This window comes from Hemicordylus capensis, chromosome 2, assembly GCF_027244095.1.
Source record: "Hemicordylus capensis ecotype Gifberg chromosome 2, rHemCap1.1.pri, whole genome shotgun sequence".
NCBI classification, from domain to species: domain Eukaryota; kingdom Metazoa; phylum Chordata; class Lepidosauria; order Squamata; family Cordylidae; genus Hemicordylus; species Hemicordylus capensis.
In genome coordinates this window covers 255405547-255432251 of record NC_069658.1, presented here as the reverse complement: position 1 = coordinate 255432251, position 26705 = coordinate 255405547, and the positions used below count along the sequence as shown (strand labels likewise).

The window sequence follows — 26705 nt, the reverse complement described above, 5'->3', positions numbered from 1 at the left end:
GAAAGGAAGAAATATTAGTTGTAATAGCACTAGGGGGGTTGGAAGTGCATTGATTCTATTAAAGCCACACTGGACAAAGAAGATTCAAGTTTAAAAAGAATAGATGAAGAATCAGGCACCACGTTTAGTTTTCGCCATCAGATGTTCTTTCATATTCAGATCAGGCCTCAGTACAATGATGTAGCATTTAGGAAGGAAGATGCAACCCAGTAAGCCCAGACTGGAGGCCAAGGTGGAGAAGACCTGCACAGCCACCATGTATTTCCCCTTGGTGCTCAGGTAGGTGGGCACAAAGGACACCCACACACTGCAAAAGACCAACGTGCTGAAGGTGATCAGTTTGGCCTCATTGAAGGATCCAGGCAGCTTCCGGGCTAGGAAAGCCACCATGAATGAGAGGGCCGCCAGGAAGCCCATGTAGCCAAGGGCAATGTAAAACATTATGACAGATCCTTCGTTGCATTGCAGGGTGATCTGCCCAGGCTGGGAATGCATGTCAGCCTCTGGGAAGGGGGGAGAGATGCTCAACCAGATAGCACAAATACATATTTGGACAACAGAACAGGAGAAGACAATGGAGTTGGGCAAACTCTTCCCCAGCCATTTCCTCATTTTGCTCCCTGGCTTGGTGGCCATGAATGCCACCACCACAGTGACGGTTTTGGCCAACACAGAAGAGATGGCAAATGAGAAGATGATGCTGAAAGCAGTTTGTCGTAGGAGACAGGTCACCTTCTGGGGCTGACCAATGAACAGAAAGGAGGACAAATAGGAGAGCAGGAGGGAGACCAGGAGCATGTAGGAGAGGTCACGGTTGTTGGCTTTGACGACTGGAGTTTCTAGGTATTTAATAAAGATTCCTAAGATGAGCAGTGTGGTCAATGATAGGAATAGTGCAAAGAAAGCCAAGATGATTCCCAAAGTCTCTTCATAGGATAGGAATGTTATAGCCTTGGGGACACATTGATCTCGGTTCTTGTTTGGATGCTGATCTTCTGGACACTTGTTGCATTGCTCTGCATCTGAAAGGTACAAAAGTGACTTCAATGTTCCTAACATTTGCTTTATAACCATAATAACCTATGGGCTATGACACCTCATAAAAGGTCTGTTTTGGGGTGAGAGTACTGCATATGGTACAGTAGGCAGATTAGATGTACATGGGGGAGACATTAGGAACAATGCATGTGCAGTAGCAATGGGGACTGGTAAGGATTTCATGGCAAAGAAATGCTTTGCACAGAGAGGGTCTTGGGCTTAATATTGGAGGATGGATGGCATTCTGCTTGGGGCATAGGAGGTCTACTGCCATTCAAAGAATAATTTGCAACATGGTCTACTGGTATGAGTCAGCAAAGGAAACATCACTGATTTGATGCCACTGCTGGGAAAGAAAGCAGGATAACTAAGCTGAGGGTTAAACAAAGACTGTATTGACTATGGATGCACGACTTGCGTCTTTGAGGCAGTCTTTGAGTCACTGAAGATTGGATAGGATAAGTGTCCTACCCAGGATTGGGAGCTGTGTATGCTCCCAATTTTCATTTGTGTGGGAGCAAACACCAAGGTAGGAGGAGGGAGAGGTGATTGTGTGGGAGGCAGGAGCTGGGTAGTGCTACCCACCATTTGACCAAGGTAGGAGGAAAAGTTGTACTAGCCAGCTCCCGTCTCTCACACAATCACTTCTCTCTTCTTCTACCTAGTTGTTTGTTCACACACAACTGAACATTTGGAGCAGGCACAGCTCCCAAACCTGGGTAGGACAATTTCCAGCTGTGTGAACAGCCTGAGTGAGTGACTGATGCCTGTTGCAGCTTAAAGTTGGGAATTTGCAAGCTGTGTTGGAGCCCCACCCTCAGGCTCATTCCGAGAGATCTCATACACCATCAAGTTCCGAATCCCTGCTACAAGTAATCCTGCAGAGATCCCAGCTCACTCCTCCTACAAGGGCAAACTGCGGGTAGGCACTCATGATTGTGGTGACCCATCTTTTCAAATCTGGAGCAGGCCCATGTGAAGAGGCTGGAGGGCATGTGATTTAAAGCACACAAAGGAGCATAAGTGGCTCTTGCTGAACCACTGCCAACCTTTTCTCTCTTCAGTACACTATTTGAGTACATTTCTTTCATCCAAGTTGGTCTGTATATTATTAATACTTATTAAAGTAATAACCAAAGAAGGTCCTCAGGTCAAAAATACTTCAAATAAGCTGACATTAATTCTGGGGAGTTATCTTTACCCTATGACTCATGGGCAGTCATTTCTTTTGAAGTCGCCTACCTTCCCGAGTGGAGATGGTCCCTCCCTTGCATGGAGCACAGTCATAGCAGCAGACTGGCTCTCCTTCCTTAACCACCTTGGTGTATCCGGGGCGACAGTTTTCCACACATCTAGACTGAGGTAAGGTCTAAATGTAAGGATAAGAAATATGAACAAAATAGATTAGGAGGTTTCATTAGGATTCTAGGAGTGGAGTCCTAGAGCTGGAAAGCACTAGGCATGTGCATGGAAACGGATGGCCTGGTTCGGTTTGAATTTGGACTACAGAGTTCTGTTGTTTCTGAGGTATTCTGAGTGTGGATTCTATGATAGCAAATGAGTTTTTCAATGAGACACCATGAATCCACTCTAATATGCTATCATAGAATCCACACTCAGTACCTCAGAAACAACAGAACCCTGAAACCCATGGGGGTGGTTGGCACCCTATGTGCACTACACTACCACTCGCTCTGGGCCACCCCAGCTCCCCCCGTGCACTTATGGGGCTGCTGAAAGCTCCATGTATACCTTATGAGGAAAAAGCTTAAAGATGCGTAATCTTTAACAATTTACCAAAAATAAGCCCTCTGCCCAAATCCTTTGAAAAAATTCGGGTAGCTTCCTTGCCCCTACCTGGCACTACCACCAACCCCACACTGCTCTAGGCCACCCCTTTGCCCCCAACATTAAGCTATACATTTGCTGACACCTCCATGCTTCTTTATGGAGAAAAACCTTAAAGACACATAAATTTCAACAATTCCCCCAAAATCAGCTCTCTGCACAATCACTCTGAAATTGGGGTGGTAGCTTCCACCCATTAGGCACTACCACTCCACCCCACTCTTTTTGCCCAGGTCCCATGCTATGCCCCCGATCTGCCCCAAAGACACTAAAATTTCAAAAATTCTCCAAAAATCAGCCCTTTGACCAATCCCCCTGAAATTTGGGTGGTAGCCTCCACCCATTAGGCACTACCACCCCACCCCACTATTTTGCCCCTGGGACCCAAAATTTGAGAAGACATCAAATCTCACCTTTTTGCATTGAAATGAATGTAGGCAAAAAGGCGGGAAATTCAAAGAGACGTCATCCCGAAATTCGGGCACGTATCAGGGGTGATTCGGCTCGGGCCCGAAAAATATCGGGGGTCATCCGTCTCGGCCCCGTATCACCCGAAATTGCTCGTTTTGGGCACAGATCGATCTGTGCCCGAAACGTTTTGCACATCCCTATTGGTTAATCTGCTCCCGCCGGACTCAGTCACATGACCTGACAATGAACATCAGCTTCGCGGGTGATTCAAATTGTCCTGGAGTCCCCTCTGACCTGTCAAAACCAAGCCATCTATTGGGAGGTGGTGGTGGTGGTGGTGGTGGTGGGTGTTTAAAGAAACTTCTGTTGCACTTCAGCTGAAAGTGGAAAAGAAGGAATGAGAGGAAACTGGATTCAAACTGAATTGTTTCCCTTGCCATCTAAACCTCCTCAGCCCTGTTGAAAAGGTGCCGATTCTGAGTTAAATTTTTTTTTTGTCTGAATCTGATTTCAGGGTCTGGGGGCTTTCCATGGAGTTACTCTAGCCTAGCCTTCTTTGCTGATGGCAAGGGGACTTACTCCCGAAAAGGCATGCAAGTAGTCATTTGGGGTTGGGGTGGAGGGAAGAGACACTAGGCTGGACGGAATTGCTAGCTCATTAAAGAAAGAAAGAAAGAAAGAAAGAAAGAAAGAAAGAAAGAAAGAAAGAAAGAAAGAAAGAATTCGCCTTATCCTATCCATTGCACTTTTTAGTGTAATAAAATATGCAAACTTCTTTTTAAAAACATGTGTAATCCTGCCAGAATGCACAGTACAACACTCAAAGGGAAAACGTAGAACAAAGACATTGTGATTCTGGCAGGATTACACAGTTTTAAAAAAGATGCTTGCATATTTTATTACACTAAAAAGTGCAAAGGCCCAAACTGGGATGGCCTGCTCCGGTAGGGGTACCCCCCCCTCCAGCGGATTACCAGAGTGGCAGAGGAGGCATCTGCCTATGGTGGCAAATTCCACCTCCCCAGGGATGGCGGTGGTGGCTGCATCAAGGATATGGATAGGGGGCGAGCAGAAAGTCCCCTCCATGACATTAAAAACAAACAAACAAACCGCTATGTGGTGGTGGCAGTAGCTGTGGGGAAGGGGGGCGAGGAAAGAAGCAGAGAGGTGGGACTCAGGAGGCCTGTGCAGTCAGTTGGGAGGAGGGAGGGCAGTGTTGCAAGTGGGCTGCAGTGCCCCTCCCAAATAGCCAACAGAGGCTACCCCTTTAGTTCAGTTCTGAGATCACAGGCAGTCGGGAGGGGGGGAAGGGGAGAAGAGACACCCAAACACACAACTGTAGTTTTAAAAGCTTTATTGAGGCTGGCTACATTCTAGCAATCAAGCACGCAGGCAGGTAAGCAATTTCAATCAGGTGTTTCCTAGAATAAGGCAAGCTTCAGACAACAGAGAGGTTTATAATAATTCTTACAAACTGGAATGTACTTTCACTTCACTAAATAATGCAAGCAGTTCTAAAACCAAGCTCATTAACTACTTCAGCTCCTAGTAATGGTCTGTTCTTATCTCTCTGCTCCCAACCACAAAAATGCTACCATTTAATCCACGGAGCAGGAAGGGAGAAAGGAGATCATGTATATTCTGTGAGCTAAGAAGCCGAGATAGAGAAGGGAGGGGGAGAAGAGAGCTCATTACTGATGTAGAGAGGATGAGCCAAAAGCAGAGGCGAGGGGGGTGTGGACAGGGGGAAGAAGGAAGGAGATGACAAGGAAAGCAGCCGAGACAAGTATGACAAGGCCCGCTAAAGGAGGCAGATAGAGGCCCTTCAGGAAGCCAGGAAAGGAGTGGTTTCACAGCGGGAAAGGAGGAAAGACAGAGGAGGGGCAGGTGAGTTAGTTCTGGAGATCTGAACTGAAGGCATTTCTTGTAGATAAATGTCTTACTGGTCAATGCTGTCTGTAGTCCTCAGGAGGCCTTGGAGGAAGCACTGGGAGGCTGTAGGCTGCCGGCTGCCCAGGCAGCTTGCGTAAAAATCCAGCAATGGCTAGGAAGCACAGACTGTCTTCACATCTTAACCCAAGGGGCAGAGGATGTGCCTCCCTTGTCAGGGCAGACATCCAGCTCCCTGGGGTCTGAGTTGCTTCCCTTTCCTGCTAGTCCCTTGGGAGGGGTATGTATGACCCTTTTATAACCCTTCTTCAAGCCTACTTGTCATACCTCAAATCAAAGACAGTCACATCAAATCTGTCCAGGTCTCCATCCTAATGTAAACATTCCCCAGTCTCCCATCCTTTGCTCTCTCTTTACCATATCGGTGGAAGCCATTCTGGTGAGTGCTAGGCCTGGCTTGTTTCCTGATTCAGATGGAAATATTCCTGTTTATGCCAGCTTAACTGGCCTGTGGTCAATTCTCAAAGCTTAATTGGCACCTTCCAGTTCCAAGAAAAGTTTTATTCAAAGATAGCATGCAAAGTAATTCAGCAGTTACTGTATGAAAATATGTACCTGCAAAATATGTAGTTACATGATATAGGGATGTGCATAAAACCAGTTCTCCCGGTTCGGTTCAGATCCGAACCGGGTCCGAACCGGACGAGGGTGGAAGGGTTTTGGTTTTGCCGAACCACCCCCCGGTCCGGTTCAGATCCGAACTGAACCGGTTCGGATCTCAAAAAATAGCTGGTTTGAAAGGGGACCTTGTGTTCTACCTGCCACCCAAATTTCAAGTCGATTGGACCCTCCTCTGATTTTTTACATTTTTTAAAAAATTTCAATTTTTGCCCATAACTCCCTATGTGGAGCACTTAGGGGCAAAAAGCTGGGGTGGGTGGTAGCCACCCATGGATGTCCTCCACCCCAACAATCCTAAGGCAATTGGTTACTCCCAGTATTATTGGTGAATTTTTTGGGGAAAAAATTCCCATTGGCTAGAATGGGGGGTTTGGGCTGCCCCAGACCCGCCTCTGTGGGGCGGCAGCACCCCCAAAGTGGGTCCAGGGCCATGGCAAAAATGGCCTCAGTCCCTCCCAGCAGTCTCCGGAGAGATAGGAGTGATGGTTTTTTTTAATTAAGATTTTCTAAGGCATTAAATAATATCTAATTGGAAATAATATAATGTGTGTCACTGGGTGAAAGGTAAAAGCCTCATAGAGAGACAGTTATTTAATGCCTTAGGAAATCCTAATAAAAAAACCCATCACTCCTATCTCTCCGGGGATTGCCGTGAGGGACTGAGGCCATTTTTGCCATGGCCCCGGAGCCGGACCCACTTTCGGGGTGCTGCCACCCCTCAGAGACGGGTACGGGGCTGCCCCAAATCCCTATTCTAGGCAATGGGATTTTTTTTTCTCTTCAAGAAACCCACCAACAATGCTAGGGGCACCCATCAATTGACACCCCAGCTTCTTTGCCCCCCTCTCTCTGGGCGCCCTACACGTAACACCCAGTCAGTCCACCTTAATACCTACCTACCACCTACCCAAGCAAATAAGATGACACTCAGAGAGACAACACCAACTCCGTGATCTAACAAAAAGGCCACTGCTGCTGCTGCTGCCTGCCAGAAGTGGAGCAGCACACTAAGCACACACACAGAGAAGAAGCAGGAGGCGGAGCAGAGCAGCAGACCTGCTGCTCTGCATGATGGGTGATGTGATGATGCCCAAAGAAGCCACCGCCTCACTCAGTGCCTGCCACTGAGGCCTGACAGACAGAAGCCAAGCCAGCCAACCTGCTCTGCTCTGCTGCTCCTCCTCCCCATGGATGATGCACACACACCCCACATCTGGCCAGAGGCCAGCCGGCAACAACAACAACAACTACTACTACTACTACCCCCACAACCAGTGTTGCTACGCTACGCCAACATTGCCAGTCACACGCACCACAGCCTGAGCATGGCACACAGCCAACAGCTGCTGCCAGCCAGTGCCTAGCAAGCCAAGCCAACAAGAGGAGAGCTGAGTAGACGGCGCATGCACACCAACCCGTCACGACGTGCAACTGCAAGGGGAGAGGGCAGGGCACAATTACAGGCAGATTTTGAGATTGCACAGATTTTGAAGTTGAAATCCAGTACATCTTCTACCACCAGCTGTAGTGTAGTGTGGTGAGTGCATTGAGTTCAGCTGACTGAGTGTGAGGAAGGATGATACTAGTTAGTTAGTTTCAGCAGACTGAGAGCATTGAGCATGGGCAATGGCATTTGGCAAGCAACACAACACGACAACACTCACCTGCTGCTAGTGGTTCTAGTAGTTGTCTCTTGTCTTCACCTCTTCTTCGTGTGTGCGCAGTGAGTGCATGCCTTTTGCCTTACTTGAAAAGAAATGGTTCTCTGGTCCACCACATATTTGCTCAAGGACACAGAGAGGACCAAGGCAGGTGGTGGTGGCAACAGTGTGAGTGCATGCGTGCTGGTGTTTGCCACCAGGTGTGTGTTTGTGTGTGTGTGTGTGTGTGTGTGCTGCTAGCTAGGAGGGGGGAGGGAGGGAGGGAGGAAAGGGGGGAGGAAAGGGGAGGGGGAGTTGGAGGGGGAGAGGGATGTAGCAGAGAGGATTGAATGGGGAGGAGGGTCCGGCTCAGAGTTGGTCAGCCACATATTATGCACACATGTGGTCAGTTGTGTGCTTCGGTGGGAGAGACCAGATTCTCATCATCTTGCTAGACCGGGGTTTGGGGGCAGGCGAGGTGGGCGTGGAAGGGAGGATGGAGGAGGGTGATGAAGAGGGAGGAGGGAGGATGGGGGGAGGGAGGGATGGAGGGAGTCACGGGGGGGGGGAGGAAAAAAACATGTAGACACACAGCACAGACAGACAGCACACTACAGAAAGCATCCACACACACAGACAGTGCTAGGCATCCATTCACACAGACAGACAGACACACAACAGGAAGAGAGACAGACTGAGCCTGCACCACACACACAAAAAGAGACCCTATTCCCCCCCCTCCCTGCATAGTTATCAATCAATATGTTGTGTTGGCAGCCAGTTCATTGCTATTCTGATGGTTTTTGTTTTTTTGCCATCAGCCAACATCAACAGTGACCACAATCAAGATGAACATAAGATGATAATAATTCATTCGTTTCATTAGAAAAAATCATCCAGTTATTTTCTCCATGTAAACCAAGCCCCCCCCACATGATTTCTGGTAACATTTTCAATAAAATCAATTCATTTGGCATTCATCATTTTGTTCTCCCTTTGTTACCTTTCCCCCCCCTTTTGGACAATTTTGAGGGTTGATTTTAACATGGGGTTTTAAAGAAAAAAATATTTACATGTTTATTTACATACAAGTATTTACAATATTTACACTGCATTAGAACGTATACCCGCCGCTGCCGCTGAGTCTAGTACTATTTGGGCTGTGCTACTTTTGGGGTGTGTGCTGTGCCCATGCCAGGTCCCCAAATGCTGACAGGTGGAGAGATAAGGGCCTGTGCTGCTCAACATTGGGTTTATTTTTAGGTGGGCGTGGGCATTGTAAACATCTGGCCAGTCACAGCACTACAACTACTACTACCAATGCATCTCTGTGTGGGCACACTACACGTGACTGGCTGGCATGGCTCAGCATCTGTCAGGTCAGCTCAGCTAGAGGTGGATGTGGGGAGGGGAGGGATAAGCACAGAGGTCGAGCCAGGCAGGTGACCAACCATAGGGCAACCCACAGTAATCACTCGCCCGGCTCAAACTCCAGCTTGGGGTAGCCCAACAGGGGGAGGTTCACCTTAAGGAAGACCAGCAAGAGGGTGTCACCACGTCCCCGGCACGTGAAAACACCCGCTCGCTCTGGACACTGGTTGGGGGGCAGGAGAGGAGGCGCACAGCCACCACCGCCAGGTCCGGCCAGACTTGGCAGCGGCTCGCCCAGAACTGTGCACAGTCCACGCCGTCTCCCTCCACAGGCTCCTCCAAGTACTGCGCAATGCATTGCTCAGCACTGGAGGGGGGCCTGGCAGATCGAGCCTCCCGCATACCAGGCATGGCGCCATAGCAGAACCGCTGAAACCACTGGGCGGATCTCGAGTCGGTAGCAACTGGCTGCTGCGATGGCGCCGCCTGGGATGCTGCGCTGCTGGACTGGGAAGGGGAAGGGGAAGGGGAAGCTGAGGCCGGCTGGCCGCCCATGCTGCTGCTGGGTGCGGGTTGGGTGGCTGCCCCCGCACCACTACCAACATCCTGGTCTCTGCGGGCCCTAGCGGCCTCCTCCTCCCTCACCTTCTCGACCAGGATGCCCCTCCACCTGGGCAATTCATCGGCACTCACGGCATTGCCCTTGATGGCTGGGTTCCAGAGACAAGCGAGGACATACTCCTCCCTCTTTCCCAGCACACCAATGTGCCTCCTGTCAACCCCAGACTTCAGCCTCCCAGCCAGAGCACGACCCTCTGGCATGGTCAGAGAAATCTGGAGTTCACCCATCAGCTTATCCAGACCCATAGCTGTGGGCAGCACCTGGCTCAAGGGAGTGGTGTTGGCACACAAGCCCTTCGTGGCAAATTGGAAGGGCGGGAGTGCCGACACCACCTCAGACATCTGCTTCCACTCTACGTTCGAGAGGTCGCAGACATCCAAGGACTCGTCCCTTGCCAGGGCGACAAGGGCTCTCTCCTGCTCCAACAGGCGCTGGAACAGGAGGAAGGTGGAGTTCCACCGCGTCTCAACATCCGTAGGGATGAGATGGCGAGGACGCCCAAGGTCATCCTGTTTCTTGCGAAGCAGTCTCCTGGACTTCTCGCTGCGGTGGAAGTGGGCGGCCAGCTTGCAAGACTTATCCACAAGTGTGGCCGTGGCAGCAACAGCAACTGGGATGGGGCGGCCCTCCCTCTCCTTGGACGCCTTCAGCTCCTTAAGGCCAAGGGCATCCCTGACGGTCAGATGGAGTGTGTGTGCCATACACCGTATGTTCACACAGTCCATGACTGTCTCGACAGCGGCGGTAACGTTGGCTCCATTGTCGGTGACAATGAAGCTGCGGGAGAGGTGTGGACACCCGCCAATCCACTCCTCTATCTGGCGGTCGAGTACGGCTGCCACCTCCTCCCCGGTGTGCCTCGTGTCCATCGTCTCCACGTGCAGGATGGCCCACCTGTGCCGTAGTGCAGCGGGAGCCGCGCAGGACCCGGAAGCATCGCCCGAGGAGGTCCCCTCACTCTCCGGTCCCCACCAGTGGGCAGTGAGGGCCAGGAAAGCAGCGTGCATCCCACTGACACTGGTCCAGAGGTCAGTCGTGAAATACACGCTGGTGCCCGGCAGAGCTGCACGCAGCCTGGCCGACACGAGCTCCCTGCACTTGCGGTACAGGGAGGGGACCACGTTCTGGCTGAACGTGGTCCTTGAGGGGATGACATATTCGGGCAACAGGTACTGGAGTATCCGGTGGAAGCCGGAGTTCTCGACCACCTGAAATGGCTGGTCATCGGTGGACATCATCTCCCCTATGAGGCGGGTGAGGTGATGATGGTCCACGCGAACAGTATGCTGGCTGCCCGACGACTGCGTCCACCGCTGGACTGGCAGTGTAGCCTGCCTGCTGGCTGGCACACTGCCGCTGCCCGCCCTAGTGGCAGATGCACAAGGCGCGCTAGCGCTGCCAGCCTTTCCCCTGAGACCTGGGTGGTGCCGCTCTATGTGTCTCCACATAGGCGTCGTACCCAGGTGCCCAGGGTTCTTTCCACGGCTGACCTGCATCCTGCAGTGGACACAGAGGGTGTGGAATGGGGCATCTTGAGGGACCTCAAAATGCGCCCACACACCACTGCCCTTGGCCTCCTGTGCCCTGGGCACCGTCCTAGGCCATTTTTCCATGGGTGGCAGCCGCTGCTGCCTGCCCACTGCTGCCACCCAACCCGCCCCTTCTGTCCTCCACACCAGAGGAAGGGCCCGGCTCCACTGGCATTGGAGAGGCAGGCCTCTCCTCCAACAGCTCACCAGACCGCTCCCCACCAGAGTGTCGGGCTTCATGAGGGGGGGCCCCACTGAGTGGTGAAAGGATAGGGGGAAGGGGCCCCAGAGGGAAGGAGAACCTGGCTACATCCTCACAGCCCTCTACCTGCTCTTCCACCGCCACAGTCTCCTCCACCACAATGACTGGCGGTACCTCAGCAGCACCTGGTGCCGCCGAGGAGGGACCCGCCACAGCCCTAGTCTGAGTGACCATGCCCGTGCCGCGATTGCTGGCAGCAGGCGGGGGGAAACGAATCCTGCGCACCCAACTCGGAGCCGTGGCAAAGAATTCTCCAATGGGGAGGGCTGGGGTGTCCTCAGGCTCCCCGTGTCCTCTCTGTCTCTGAGTTTCCGCAGGCGCACCCTGCTCCTGGCCTCTCCCACGTCCTCTGCCTGGCAACCTAGAGCGAGCCCTGCCCGTCACGCGGCGCTCAGACATTCTTATCTAGGAGGAGGGAGGGAGACTTTAAGAGTAAGGCCAGGAAGGGGCAAAAAAATAATTTGGAGGGGGTTGAAAGGGGCAAAAAAACCCACAATTGATTTCGAGCTGGTGGGGGGGGGACTGTTTTGAAAAAGTAAGCCAATTGGGGGGGAAAGGATGGAAGACTTTTTGATGGGGGGGAGCCAATTGAATTGAGGGGGAGAGGGTGACCTTTTAAAATTTGGGTGTCAAGCCAATTGGGGATATGGGTCTGGGAGGTTTTTTAAAAAATTGGGGATTAAAGGGTGGACCACGGGCAGTTGGGTGGAGTAGTTGTGGTGTGGGTGGCAAGTTTTTATTTTATTTTTGGGGAGAGTGGATGGGGGGAGGGCACAGCACCTACCGGGGGGGGGGGGGGAAGGACGCAGTCAAAGCTTGGGCACCTGCAGATCAAAGGAGGAAACCCTTATTTAGTGAACTGAAACACACAGTGTGGTATGGTTCTGGGGGGTGGTTTTCAAGTAATGCTCCTGTGGGGGGAGCATCAACCTCAATGCAGCCTATTTAGTGACTTTAAATTGCACACAACCAAAACCAGAACCCAGTCGCACCTGCACAGAAGTTGAACCCACCCACACTGTGACTCTGCCCGCCATGGCAAGCAAGCAGCAGCAAACATTTGATGGCAGCATGGATGGAACATCATCATCATATATGTGTATTGGCACAGCATGTAGTAGCAGCATCAGATCAGAACCCATGACCCCACTCTGCCCCACCCAGAGGCCAGGAAACACTCTGGCATGGCACTGGCACAGCATGTAGTAGCAGCATCAGAACCCATGACCCCACTCTGCCCCACCCAGAGGCCAGGAAACACTCTGGAAGGCACCTGTTCAAAAACCAACTGCAAGACGCATGCAATGCAACGCAGCACACAGCAGCAATTTCTTCATTGAGCAAGAAGACACAAGTTACAACAGTACATCTCCTCTCCAAGGGTCCCTCCCTCCTCCCCACACCCAAATGCATTTCAAAATAGGGGTGTTCCTATTTAAAACCGCCAACTAGGGAGGGAAAGGGGGCAACAAAAGGTGCACAATTGCGCACGCACTAACCCCTCTTCTTCCGGTCCTTCTCCTGCCGCTCACTGCTGGTCACGGATGCACCGCCGCCAGCCAGTCACCCTGGGCTGAGACACAGGCAGGGCAGCCGCACGAGGCACAGGCAACCGGGGTAGGTCAACGATGGAGGGGGGCAGAAGTGAGGAGACAACACTATTTGTGTCGCTCAACTCACCCCCAAGCAGAGACAAATCAACCAAAAACTTTCAAAAGAAAAGAAAAAAATGATGGCAGCCGCCAGGTGGGTAAGCTACTGTGTGCGGCTGCAGCTGTGGGAGGAGGTGGAAAGTGAAGGGGAGCAGAGAGAAAAGTCAAAGAGAGAGAGAAAAGAGAGAGGCGGGCAGGGACAAAGAGAAAGAGAGAAAAGAGAGAGAAAAGAGAGAGGGGGGGAGAAAGAGAGAAGAGAGAGAGAAAAAAGAGGGGGGGCAGGGACAAAGAGAAAGAGAGGGGAGAGAGAGAGAGAGAGAGAGAGAGAGAGAGAGAGAGGAGAGAGGAGGAGCGCAGCGCAGCAGGGAGGGGGGATTCAGGTGTGGGGGAGGACAGCAGTAGCAGTGGTCCCAAGAGGTGGGGGGAGCCGAGGGTGTGTGGGTTGGGGGGCTAGTATGTGGCAGGGGGCCTTGGGTAAGTAGAGGGAGTCAGGGGCAAGAAGAAGGAGAGGTGGGGGGAGCCGAGGGTGTGTGGGTTGGGGGGCTAGTGTGTGGCAGGGGGCCTGGGGTAAGTAGAGAGAGTCAGGGGCAAGAAGAAGAAGAGGTGGGGGAGCCGAGGGTGTGTGGGTTGGGGGGCTAGTATGTGGCAGGGGGCCTCGGGTAAGTAGTCAGGGGCAAGAAGAAGGAGAGGTGGGGGGAGCAGAGGGTGTGTGGGTTGGGGGGCTAGTGTGTGGCAGAGGGCCTGGGGTAAGTAGAGAGAGTCAGGGGCAAGAAGAAGGAGAGGTGGGGGAGCAGAGGGTGTGTGGGTTGGGGGGCTAGTGTGTGGGTTGGGGGGCTAGTGTGTGGGTTGGGGGGTGTTGGAGGAAAGGGGAGGGGGCAACAAACAGCAAAGGAGAAACTAGAACAACTCGGGCGGGTAGCAGCAGCGATTAGGCTGGATGGGGTGGGGGGAGGAGCTGGGCTAGGGTCTGGGAGGAGGGAGGGTGGGGGGGCAGGCAGCGGGGAGGAGGAGGAGGGGAGCAAAATATATATAAAGCAATATATCAAGAACACAAGCCAGAAGTTTAAAAAACCACAATGAGAAGAAAAAGACTCTTTCTAAACCAAAACCAGTAGCAGAAAGAAACTCATGGGTGTGGGTGTGGGGAGGGGGAACCAAACACTGACTTGGGGGGGCACTAATTAAACAGAGACAATGAAACAACAATTGCTGCAAATAATAGCAAATAAATAAGTGGGACTGCAAGCCAAAAAAACCGGACTCTGTTGGGCAGCAGCGATTGGGAGAAGGCTGGATGGGGTGGGGTGTGTTTGGTTTGGACTTGGAGGGGCAAGTTAGGAGCAGGGGGGCCACCACACAGAACAAGGAGCAACTTAAAAAGCTGAACACACAGAACCAATATTATCAAATCAAGGCAATAGAGGAGTACACAACCAAGAAGAGAACCAAAATTGATTATATGGGACAACAAAAAACAACAACAGAATCCTCGGGGGGGGGAGGGGAGGGAACCAACTCGCAGGGCAGCAGCAGAAACAAAGAAAATGCTACTACAATTTAAGCAAAACCAGCAAGCAATATATAAATGAAAAACCAATGGAATGTGAAAATCAAAAAATTGAACAAAAACAAGGCAGGACACAAAGAGCAATAATAAATAGAAGAACTTTTAAAGCAATGAGAATGCAGTGGGTGGGAGTGGGGGAGGGTAGGCCCAAGGGATGAGAAGGGAAAGGGGGGGAGGGGGGGGAGAAAAGCAGACAGACAAAGAAACAGGGAAATTTGGGGAAAATTAAGAAGAAAGCAAAGTAAAGTAACAGTACAGACAAGAGACAGACAGAGACACACAGAGAGTCACAAGGGGCAGGTTGACAAAGGATTAGAGCACACAGAGAGACACAGGACACAGACAGGGACAGGACTCACAGAGACACCAGCAGCCAGCAAAGGGCAAGTAGCAGATCTCAGAGATGATCCCACAACTGCAGCGAAGAGAAGTTTCCAGACAAGAGGCTTGGGTTTATATAGGTTTTGAAATTCCCTCCTTAGAGAGCCCGCACTTTTGCACTCCCCCCACAGCCAACAGGGTGCCAGCTCTCAACAGTACAACAGCCAAGCAGCCTACCAGACCAACGGACTCATTCTGGCCAATCAAAGGATCAATAGCACAGCCAATGCAATGCCTGAAAATAGCCTCACAAAATGGATGCCAGGAGCAAAAGTTTCAGGAAGGAGCCACAAAATGGAGGACACACTCTAAACTTAAAACAAAGACTGTAGACAGTCAATAGAAGCCAATGGGACATCCGAACTGGTTGGGAAAATCCGAACCAGTTCAGAAAATCCGAACCGGCCCGGATTCAGTCCGGGATCGAGCCGCCGAATCCGAACCGAACCGCACATCCCTAACATGATATCTAAAATGTACTTTCCTAAGACCTTCTAAATATGATTACTCTCAGCCAGTTTCAAGCCAGTTCTCATGATTGGCATTAGCATAGCACAATGCATAAACAGCTTCAAAGAGAAAAGGAGGGGTGAGTTTCCTCCTCTTTAGGCCTTGGCTACAGAATGGGCAATTCCATTCAGTTACTTTAGCCAGCAGAACCAAAGTTCACACTCCAGTTTCCCGCAAACCAGCAGTATCAGAACCATGCCTAAGTTTAGCTTTTGGGGCTCCCAGAGCTGGTCCCAATCTCACCAACCAGTTCACAGCAGCAGCTGGAAGGAGCTCACAGCCAGCCTCCTATCCCGGTTAAAGGGGGAACTCTCTGCTCCTCACCCCCTCCCTGAAGTCTCCACCAGCCCCCACCAGTGCCATGCCCCATCCCACCCTCCCTCGGTGGGTAAAAGGTTGATAGTTGGTTAAGGAGAATTCTCCTCTCCTCGCTCCCCTCCCTGCAGCTATTGTTGCCGCTGTGTGGCAGCATTTTAAAAAAAATAAATACCAGGGGGACTTTCTCCTCACTCCCCACCCTCGCTGCAGCTGCCGCTGTGCCTGGGGCAAAGAAGGAAAGTTTCCCCTTGACCTCCCTTCCCCACAGCCTACTGCCACCTCACAGTGGCATGTTTTGCAAAAAGCCTTTTTGCCCATGGGCAGCAAAAAGGCTAATCAGCCCCTGCCCCCCACCACCCCGACCACACCCACAACCATGGCAAAATTTTACTTCCCTCCCACCTCAATTCTTTATTTAGGCCCCCTGTCCCCCCATTTACTGGTAAAGGGGAATCCTTATAATACTCCCCTTTACCAGTATTCTCTGAGCCGGTTTGAGCAACAATGTTGCCAAGTTCTGTGTACCATCATGCATAATTTGCTGGGCTCTAACTGGCAGCAAGATCTAACTTCTGCAGTCATTCAGTCTTATTGCTTTTAAAGTCTCAGTTTCTCTTTTACAGCTCTTAGTATTGCAGCAATTTATAGCTTATGTTACTAGGAATGCTTTCCTGCTGACTCTCAGAAGTCCCTCTCTGCTTGTGTTTGAGTCTCCTGGCTTGAGTCGCCTTGGGTGGACCATCTCAATAGGTCCCCCACCCCTGCAGGGCTGGGTCGTGGCTGTGAAACCAACCTTAACCAGGAAGTGGTTTGTCCATGACAATGGGGAAACCACAAGATTCCCCATCCATGGAACACCCCTGATCCAAACAAAAGACCAGATCAAGTGTGTGGACGGCAACATGAGTTGGTCCTTAAACTAGTTGGGATTGGCCCATAGTTGTCATGGCCATTATGAACTCCCGAGCTGCACCAGACAAGTCAGCCTCACAATGGATATTGAAGTCACTTAGAACCAAAAGCCTGGGTGACTCCAATACCAACTTGGAGACCAGCTCCATCAGCTCAGTTAGAGAGTCAGTTGGACAGCGTGGTGGATGGTACACCAAAAGGAACCCCAGTCTGTCCCTAGTTACCAGTCTCAGAAAGACACACTCAATGTGTCAGCTGTTGCACAGGGGCCCTGGTAAGGGGAATGGTAACCTTATGGACCACAGCCACTCCACCCCGCCCCCCACCCACATCCCCAAGCCTGCTCCACAACCTGGAGGAACAAGCTGGGCCCAAACTGGGCCACTAGCCTCCCCCATCCAGGTCTCAGTTATACAAGCCAGGTCGGCTCCTTCATCCATGATCAAGTCATGGATGATTTTGGTCTTATTCTTAACCGACCTGGCATTGCAAAGGAGCAAGGCTAGATTCTGTGGGAAGTTGGAACTGCTCCCCAAGGCCAGAGAGCTGACAGGGCAGCCAGAAGTGGAAACAGTTACTAAATTAGTGGTTTCCCTTCTCCTGCAATGGCCAGCTGCTCTGCCAACGCCAATTCTTCTGTTCCCCACCACAACAGTAGTAGGTGCCCCAGAGCCACAGGACACACACCCGGCCTCATTCTGCACAAGAGAACCCAAACACATGACAACAAAAGGCCTGGCACAACCCAATAAAAGGGAGGACTAATTACATTCAACCCAGATCTCCAACCCCACCTTATAACTCCGCCCCCCAGACCCCAGTCCCACACCAAAGGCCAGCCCTCTTTGTCAGCCGCCTTCAGTGTCCACCTACAAGCAGTCCGCCGGCTACACCTCCGGTGTTCTTCCCTCCAATATATGCTGCCAAGGACTCCAGAAATCTCTCCTCTCACGAGAGATCTCTGGTCCTTGGGGACAGGTAGGCAAGTACTCAGATAGAAGGCACAGGCGGAGTAGGGCAGCAAGCAAGCTGCCACAAGCCAGTCCTTCAGAAGGTCTGGGGCTGCAAAAACAAACCTCCTTGGCCGAGACAGGAATGCGCAGGCAGGATGAGACAGCTGTTGTTCATCAGGAGAGGTCAGGGAACTGACAGAATCTCCCTCCTTCCACTTTTCACCCTCTCCGGTCTTCACCCTCTCCAGTGAAAAGATTTGCATTTTGTTTACCTGTTTTTCCCTTTAAGCCTTTGTATCAATGGGAATGACTGTTCTGTATGACTGCAGCTGCTAGATCATCCCCAATTTTAACGATTATTGAGAAGAACTTCTGAACAATGGCTAAACCCTCAGCTTTCCACACTGCCAGTTTCCTTCCTTGGTGACACCTTAACCATGATTCTACACTTCTAGGTCTATGCCCACTTGAGGGACTATCTCACACTGACTTCAGGGTCATGGGCATCTTTCATGATGTGAGAAAAGGCAGTACCTTCTGCTTGTTAAGACTTCAGCTTCTCCAGTTATTTATTTATCAGTTATTTATTTTTATTTAGAAATTGTTGAGCTTCTCCAGCTTTAGTCTTCATCTTCTTCATCTTCTATGAGAATACACACACACACACACACACATATCTTTTGCATGCAGACGAATGAAGTTCAAGTGACTGAGCAGAAGGACCTTGAGCTAGAGACAGAATCTTCCAGGTCTTATCCAGAGTCCTGTTACCCATGATTCTGTCGTAGCCCTCATGACACCATGATCAGTTACTGATTTCCCCCAGCATTTTTTGTCTCTGTGATACTTTCACCTCTTTTACTCTGTCCATATCATTTTATTTATTGCTAAATATCTATACCACCTTCCATTTAAAAAATCTCAAGGTGGTTTAGAAACATTTAACACAATATAAGAAATACACAATAAAATATTTAAAAGGAATCTAAAAATACAAATCTAATTAAAAGTGTTTTTTTTTAAAAATAAAAAATAAATACACAACAAAACCATAAAATACAAAGTAGCAGCAACAAAAAGAGCACTCATAAAAGCCTGGGTAAAAAGCCAAGAATTCACTTGCTTTTGAAAAACTGTGATGGAGTGTGTTGAGTGGCTGCCCACCGGGAGAGCATTCCAAAGTCAGGGGGCAATAACTGAGAAGATCCTGTCCTGCATGCACGACAGCCGAGCCTCCTTATTGTCAGCACGCAGAGCAGAGCCCTCTCCAATGACTCTGTCATGTGGGCAAAAACCCTTGGGAGTAGATGGTCCCTCAGGTAACCAGGGCCCCAATTGTTAAGGGGTTTAAAGGTCAAAGCCAGCACCTTGAATTGGACCCAGAAACACATTGCAGGCAATGTAGCTCTTTCAAAATGGGTGTGATATCATACCAGTGGGCAGCTCTGGGTAAAATACTCGCTGCTGCATTTTGCAATAGCTGCCATTTCAGGATATTCTTCAAGGGCAGCCCCACATTGAGTATGTTACAGTAATCCAGCCGTGTTGTGTCTAAGGCATGGGTAACTGTGGCCTGATCTGCCTTCTTGAGAAAAAGATACAGCTGGTGCACTAGCTGAAGCCATGCAAATTATGTGTTACTAGCTTGTAAATTTATTGGATGGATATTCTCTCCTGTCACACATAATACCAAACAAATTGTGAGAAGTTAGCAGACATCATCATTCAAAGGGATGAAGTGAAACTGATGATTTTTCTCACCTGGTTAAACCACTTGGGCCACATAATAACATTCTGGTCAATGGTGAACTTCATCTCTGGGGAGGCCTGTCTTTTTATGCTTCCAACTTTCACTCTAGCAATAGATTGATTGGGAAATGCCACAGCATTCATAATATCCAAATCCGATGCCAGGTTGCTGTTCTCATCAAAATAAACTCCATCTATGGAACTATTGTAAAAATGGAAGTTGCTCAGGTAAGGGTGGAACTAGAGCAACATGGAAAAGAGCAGCAGTTAGAAAACAAAAACACATTGGATAACTCAGTCACATCCATTTGGAGATCCTGCTTCTGACAGATTGCATTAGGGGAGGAGAGTTTGTTTTGTGGTAGTGTGCATGAATTTTAGGGGTGTGTATGACTAAAAAAAATTGGATCAGCTTGGTTCTGCAACCCCAGATGTTGAATTGGGTCATTTTGGACCCTTCAGAAGGTGGGGGATGGGGTGGGTCGGTAGAATTGTGGTCGATGGGATAGGCAAAAAATCCCCACAGAGATATATGTGGGCAGGGTAGAATCACTAAAAAGCCCCAGCTTGCCCAGAAGCTCTCAAAGTTGACACATAAGAAGGTTAGGATGGTCGGACTGTGTGTATTTAGTTAGAAGTGAATGCAACCATCCTTTGAATTTAGATTATTATTTTTTAAGTAACAGGGAAATTGTACTCAGAGAGAATGCAGAAAGGAAGTGACCAACATGAAAACATCTCAGGGGAAGTGATCTAACATTAGAGGATTGCATGGGAAATCTGGAAATCCACCACTTTATTTGTAAAATTGTGAGTACTAGCCAAAAACTATAAAGAAGTTTTGGGCAAGCAGATGGACTGGCAGATAAGCAGGATTCCACTCAGCTACCAGGGAGTTATTCACACATGGCTTCATGCTGTGGAGTATCTGAAGAGTGAATCTGCTTTGCAGCAGATTCACAGATGTTTAATTCAGGGGATTACATGGACAGTTCACATAGGGTGGGCTCCCCTCTGCAATCCCAGCTGCAGATCTTTTTTCTGGGTAGGTATTCTGACAGCTTGCACTGGGGTTTTCCTCCAATCATTCATAAATCACATCACAGAGGTGGCAGCAAGAGAGCTGTGTGTGTGTGTGTGTGTGTTAGTTTGACAGCTGGCTACAGAAAACCGCAGGACCGGCATGACAAGTTGCCAAGCAGGCGGATTGAACAGCAGAACACATCTGACCCAAATCTTTGCTGATGTTTATAATGAACTTGCCTTTTTGAGTGAATGCCTTCATCACCTTATGTTCCACCCACAGCACCCCAGACCAGACCTGCTCAACTTAGGCCCCCCCCAGCTGTTTTTGAACTACAACTCCCATAACCCCCAGACACAGTGGCCAATAGCCAGGGATTATGGGAATTGTAGGCCAACATCTGCAGGAGGGCCAAAGTTGAGCAGCCCTGCCCAGACCATTCAAGAGGCAGGGAAGTTTAAAATATAAATCATTGCTTTCTCTGTCATGAAGAAAAACATAGATGAATCAGCTCAGACAAAAAAGACTCAAGTTACATTGCAGTCTCCATTCTGTATATCTAAAGCTTGTGTTAAGACTCACATTTTGCAGTTTGTACTTGTGTTTAACTCAGGAATGTCTCCTTCCCTCTCCCTTTCTGCACTCCCTCCACAGAATTTCACCAATCTGCTACAACGCCCCCCACCCCCAGCACTTGCAATTGCAAATCACTCAGAGCAGAGCAGAGCAGACCAGACCAAACACAGCTGTCAAACTCCCCTTCATTGTGTTTTGAAAAGCACCAAATTACTGGCAATGGCCCATACACACATCAAGGGAGAAGCAGCAAGGCATCACAGAAGCCTCAGGTGTTTGTTTGTTTTTAAGCTGCTGAAAATAGAAGATTTTTAAAAGCTGGACATAATTCGGGCTAAGCCAGAATGCACAGCTTTGATTCAGGGAGAAATAAAGTTCTGTTTGTCCTCGTCCCTGATAGCTTACAGAGGCTTCAGGGTAAATGCAGCTAATATGTGGACTTGCACACTCTGTTCCAGAGGAGATTCAAAGTAAAAGCCATGTGTGTAAAGCCTCCAGCTGTGATTGCAAAAAAGGGAGCAAACTCCCACTGCCATTTGGAGCACCGGAGAGCTCCAATTTCTGCTGAATGAGGTTGGAAGACTCCAACCTGAACTAGGCGTCTCTAGATCAGGGTGGGAATATGCCCAACACCATATTGGGGCCATGTCCAACTTCGCCAATCCAACCTTGCACACCCCTAAAATATCATCCCATTTTCTAAGCAGAGTCCACCTTGGCTTGCATTGCGAGTGCTGCAAGATATTCCCCTTAGGAGATGGGTTTGTAGCTCAGTGGAAGAGTCTGCATGCTTGCATGAAGAATGTCCTAGGTCTCATCCCTAGCAACTTCAGATACGACTGGGAGAGACTCCTGCTTGTAATCTTGAAGATCTGGGGGCAGTCAGTATAGACAATACTAAGCTAGGTGGACTAAAGGTCTGACATGTTATAAGGAGGCTTCCTAGGTTCCAACCCCCCTATACAATGTATATGTGCTGTGCATCCCCCCTGTCCCCAATTCATTCTTACACCAGGAACAATCTTGGTGCATGGTCCATGGCCATAAAAAAAGAGGGGTTGAGTGAGGGAGCAGCGGATTGAGCAGAGGATAGATTTTGTAACAGCACCTGGGTCAGAGGATAGGCAGGGATAGTTGTAGCCAGTGACAGCTCTCCTGCCTGAGCAACTTCTCTTTTAGACAGTGTCTTTCTATATAAACAGGGCCTTTCTCCAGTGGTGGAGTCTAGAGCATGGACTGCAGCCCAAACACAGCCATCATAGAGTCCTCCTCCAGCAATGAGAAGAATCCCACCTCACTGAATTCATCTCAGGAATCTCCCAGTTTTCACTCAATTAATACATTGGGAAGCTTCGCATACTGTTGACTTGGGCTTGAACAATCGATGGCAATTTTGAGCGTGGTTATCTACGGGGGACAAGACATACCTGCCAAGGTTGAACCATAGGATGTTCCAGCTTGCCTGCACCCGCCATCAAGATCCGATTTAATCTGGATGAGTGTGCAGCATTTAGGGCACGTGCCAAAGCCCAGACAGTGTTGTAAATACTGTAGTTGTCTTGAGACAGAATGCTTTCCACCACATGCTCAGGCAGAGTCCCCAGTATTTCTTTTTCTGTGCATCTTAGATGACCTCTTATGGAAATTACAGACTTTGAATATGAGCAATGAAATGCTTTGTGCCAACTCTCCAAGATGGGAATGTACAATGACTCAAAATTATCACATTTTGTATCTTTTTGTGCTGGGATTGAGAAGGAAAACGAACCGTGGATGTGCTGGATATCAGCGACTCTGTAAAACAACCTCATGCTGAGATCCTCCAAAATGGTTGCGATCCAAACTTTCCCCAATTTTTGTTTCTCAACCCTTTCAGCGTCTTTCAAAAGTACTGCTAGAATCAATGCAGCATGAGTGTCCATGTGGTAGACAATCACATTAGCCTGTCTCTGCACGAGCAATGACATCTTATCAAAGTACTGTTTGACCCTATCCAACACCGGGATTCTTTCTAAGAAGGCAACACAGAGACTGTTTCTGAGCATCACAGGGGTGAAGGTGCTCACAAACCTTTCTCCTTGGTCATTGTCTGGAACAAGGAGACCAGTCCATGTCCATTTGAAATGCAGGAGAAGCTTGACAATCCCCAGGTAAGGGGGCTCTTGTTTGGGGACCATCCGATATAAAAATGGGAGCTGAGTTTTATCTTTTAGAGCACCACTAAGAAAAGTATAACTGACCTAGGAAGGAAAAGAAGAGATTGGCATTTTATTTCATTTTCAAGGCAAAACTTGGGGATTTGTTAACCTAAAATTATTACTAACTCACAAAATATCCATCGCAACGATAGGCAAAGAGTTTGTGGAGGGAGAGTCTGTGCATTGCCCTAAACAAAACTGCATCCCAAGTTCATTTCTGATACCAAACATACACGTGATTGGCAACTTGTATCAGAAAAAGAGAGCCAGCATGGTGTAGTGGTTAGAGTGCTGGAATAGGACCAGGGAGACCCGCGTTCAAATCCCCATTCAATCATGAGACTTGCTGGGTGACTCTGGGCCAGTCAATTCTCTCTCAGCCTAACCTACTTCACAGGGTTGTTGTGAGGAGAAACCTAAGTATGTAGTACACCACTCTGGGCTCCTTGGAGGAAGAGCGGGATATTAATGTAAATAATAATAACAACTATTTAATTCTGTGGCAGAAAATGAAGGGGTGCCTTCACAGAAACTGCTGCAGGGGCTAAACCTGATCCCTCTTCCTAGCGACACCACCGATATCAAGATGGAGAGGATGGAGTGTCTGGCATCAGCAAAGAGGCCCCACTTTGTCCTGGTCCCGTACTGCCTTAGGAAGCAGCTGAACCTTACTGTATTGCTAGGGGAAGTCTCATCATTTTCCAGTCCCACCTCCAGAGTAAGAAACTTGAACTCTCATGGTATTCAGCAGGGGAGCTACTAACCCTGGGCAGTGTGATCAGTCCTCAGAGAGGCAGGGCAAGCCTCCTTGCCCATGACACCATGTGACCCCCTTCTCCACTTCTCCACAGAAAGAAGCCAGCCAGTGGTGTAGGGGTGGCCTAAAACCCTTCCAATGAGACCGTGATGAGCTTGGGATGGTGCTCCTTTGTGTTAATTTCATTTATTTATTTAACATATTTGTATACTGCCTAAAACTTACGTCTCTGGCTGATTTACAATAAAATAATACAAATTACCAGAACATAAAAAGGTTAAAACATAATAATTTAAAATTAAAGCAACGTTTCTAACTATTAAAACAGCATCTGATTCAAAGCAAGGAGGCTTTACACACCGTGCTTCTACCCCAAATCTCATTCAGAAGAGAGTCTGTGCATTCACACACCAGCCAGACATATCCTGAAGTCCATTCAAGATTCTTGGACCGACTCCACACAAGTTGGGCTTTGTGATGCAAATTCTAGCTTATCTTGACGTATTTCTGGGTTTTTAAAATGCTGGTTTTAAGCTAATTTTCTGAAAATGCCGGAGCAAACAAGGAGAGGCACTGACCTTGAATCATTAGCATGATAAGAGAGATGCTCTCTTTAGAAATGCAGATATCGCTCTTTAGTAATATCTCCCCCCGTCCCGCATTGGCTACACAGACATATGCCATGTGAACTTGTTTCAAAATGAAACCTGAGAGCAGAGGGGAGGGGCTGCTTCCTTCAATGCCATGAGTGTAGTTCGAAGTGGCTTCGCTTACCCTGAAGCATGAAGCCATGTGCAAATAATTCCTTGGGTGAACAAATATGTCTTGATTACCTTTTAAAAACTTGCCAGAGATGGGGAGGCTCTTATTTCAGCAGGAAGCGAATTCTAAAGCCTTGGGGTAGCAATGGAAAAGACCCATCCCTGAGTAGCCACCAGATGAGTAGAGATGTGTGGACTGGTTCGGGGGTTTGGTCCAGAGGTTCGAGATCGAACTTACCCCCCCGCCCCCGGTTCTGTTAGGATCAGAACTGAATCTCCGGAAAAATAAACAAATTTGTTTACATTTTTAATTTTTAAAAATAATAATAATAAAATAAAAATACCCGTAGCCCCTTTGGGGGGCTTTCTGTATGCCGTGTGTGTGTGTGTGTCCATCCATGAAGGTTCCCCCTCCCCTTCCGGCCTCTGAAATCACCACCGTGGCTGGGTAAAAAGGCCTCTTTTTAGCCCGTTTGGGCCTCGTAACTGTGCACGGCGGCCATTTTGGCCACTGCTGCACATGCTTAAATGGCCTCTGCCAGGCCTGGCATGGTCCACAGTCTCAGAGGTCATTCGAGCATGCATGGTGGCCATTAAAACAAAATCACAAAGCCCACCCTCCCCATCATGATTTGGGCCTCAAAGACCGAGGAAAAGTGTGGGTGCATGGAGGGCAAGCTGGAAGCAAGTCCAATTTGTGACACTACACAACATCATTACTGATCCCATGGCATGTCTGTTAAGGCATCAACTTTAGGCTTTGTGGAGCTTGAGGGAACAAGAAATAGCCTTAACTCTGGTCTTCAACCAGCAGGGTTTTTGATCATTCAAGGGTTTATAAAACCTAACAAATCCACCTGTGCAGAGATGACAGTAGCATAAAATAAATCTCTCAATCTCTCTCAATCTCTCTCTCTCTCTCTCTCTCTCTCTCTCTCTCTGTGTACACACCAGGGGAAGCGGAAACTCTCTCCTACAAAAAAGGTTATTTAAAATTTTTTCTTCTGTGCCTGGCCTCACTTTTTCACGCCAGTCTTGACTTTCCTGAAGACCCTGCAATATGGAATGAGATGCAGCTTGAATCACCACTGCCACACATGAGTCATACCTGTGGGATTTTGTAGAGACTCAACATGCTGGACATCTGATTGGAGATTTCAGTCTCAGCGCCTTCAGAAACAGCCACTAGGATATTCTTTCTTCCACACACATAGTTTGGAACATGCTTGTGCCCTATAGACAGAAGGTCTACCATGGCATTAAAAGTTAATTTTGCATTGAAATAGTTCTCATATATGTTGTAGCCAAAAGTGATGTTGGGTAACATCCGAGGATTCTGGTTTATCTCATGGATGGTGAACACGAAGGGCAGGAGGTGCCAGAAATTCATGCCTTCAATCCTGCAAGAAATAGAAGTGGGCCACATTTTGATCTTGATTCCAATGAGAACAAGACAGGCTCTTGCTGCTTTCCCTGTAAGATTCTTGCTAGACAACAGACCTCTCTAGATGTTGTTTGTGCGATCATACTCTTGTTATCCCAGAGCCCGAAGGAGAATAGCTGCTCCAAACATTACATTGCGTAAGTGTGTATTTGTGGGAGAAAATTTTTTTAGAGCTCACAATCTAAAAAAAGAAACATATAAGGCAGACACCAGCAACAGCCACGGGAGCAATGCTGTGCTGGGGATGGATAGGGCCAGTTGCTCTCCCCCTGCTCAATAAAGAGAATCACCACTTTAAAAAGTGCCTCTTTACTCAATTAGCTGTGGATGTATATGATGTTCTAATGAAATAGGAAACATCTGGTGAAGTTCTATTTCTAATATGTTTTCTCATTCAATAATTTTCAGTGAGAAAATGTAAGGTCTCAGAAACCGCTAAAGCAGAAACAATTAAAAAGATGCAACTCCATAATCAAATATTTACTTACGTCATAAAATCAACAGAGGGAGACTTGAAGAAAACAGATGGGGAAAATAAAGTATTTGTGGTAGATGTGACCCCAGCAATCACATAGTCTCCCGGCTTATAATAATTAAGTCTTTCTACTATA

At 48.8% G+C, this 26705-nt stretch overlaps 1 protein-coding gene across 1 annotated transcript; it reads right to left on the bottom strand.

The window, feature by feature from the left end:
• On the bottom strand, window positions 1-26705 carry LOC128343954 (vomeronasal type-2 receptor 26-like). Its single transcript, XM_053293393.1, has 5 exons — window positions 26583-26705; window positions 25759-26050; window positions 22584-23174; window positions 2281-2407; window positions 1-1022 (listed from the first exon to the last, which is right to left on the bottom strand). The coding sequence occupies exons 1-5, from the start codon at window positions 26585-26587 to the stop codon at window positions 112-114; spliced, it is 1926 nt and encodes a 641-aa protein (XP_053149368.1). The 5' UTR covers window positions 26588-26705; the 3' UTR covers window positions 1-111.

What these genes read in the sequence shown, in the direction of transcription:
- LOC128343954 (XM_053293393.1), bottom strand. An exon ending in GTCTCTACAAAATCCCACAG is followed by an intron (nt 23,175 to 25,758) that starts GTATGACTCATG and finishes TTTCCTTCCTAG; the next exon opens with GTCAGTTATACTTTTCTTAG. An exon ending in ATTGCTCATATTCAAAGTCT is followed by an intron (nt 2,408 to 22,583) that starts GTAATTTCCATA and finishes CCTTACATTTAG; the next exon opens with ACCTTACCTCAGTCTAGATG.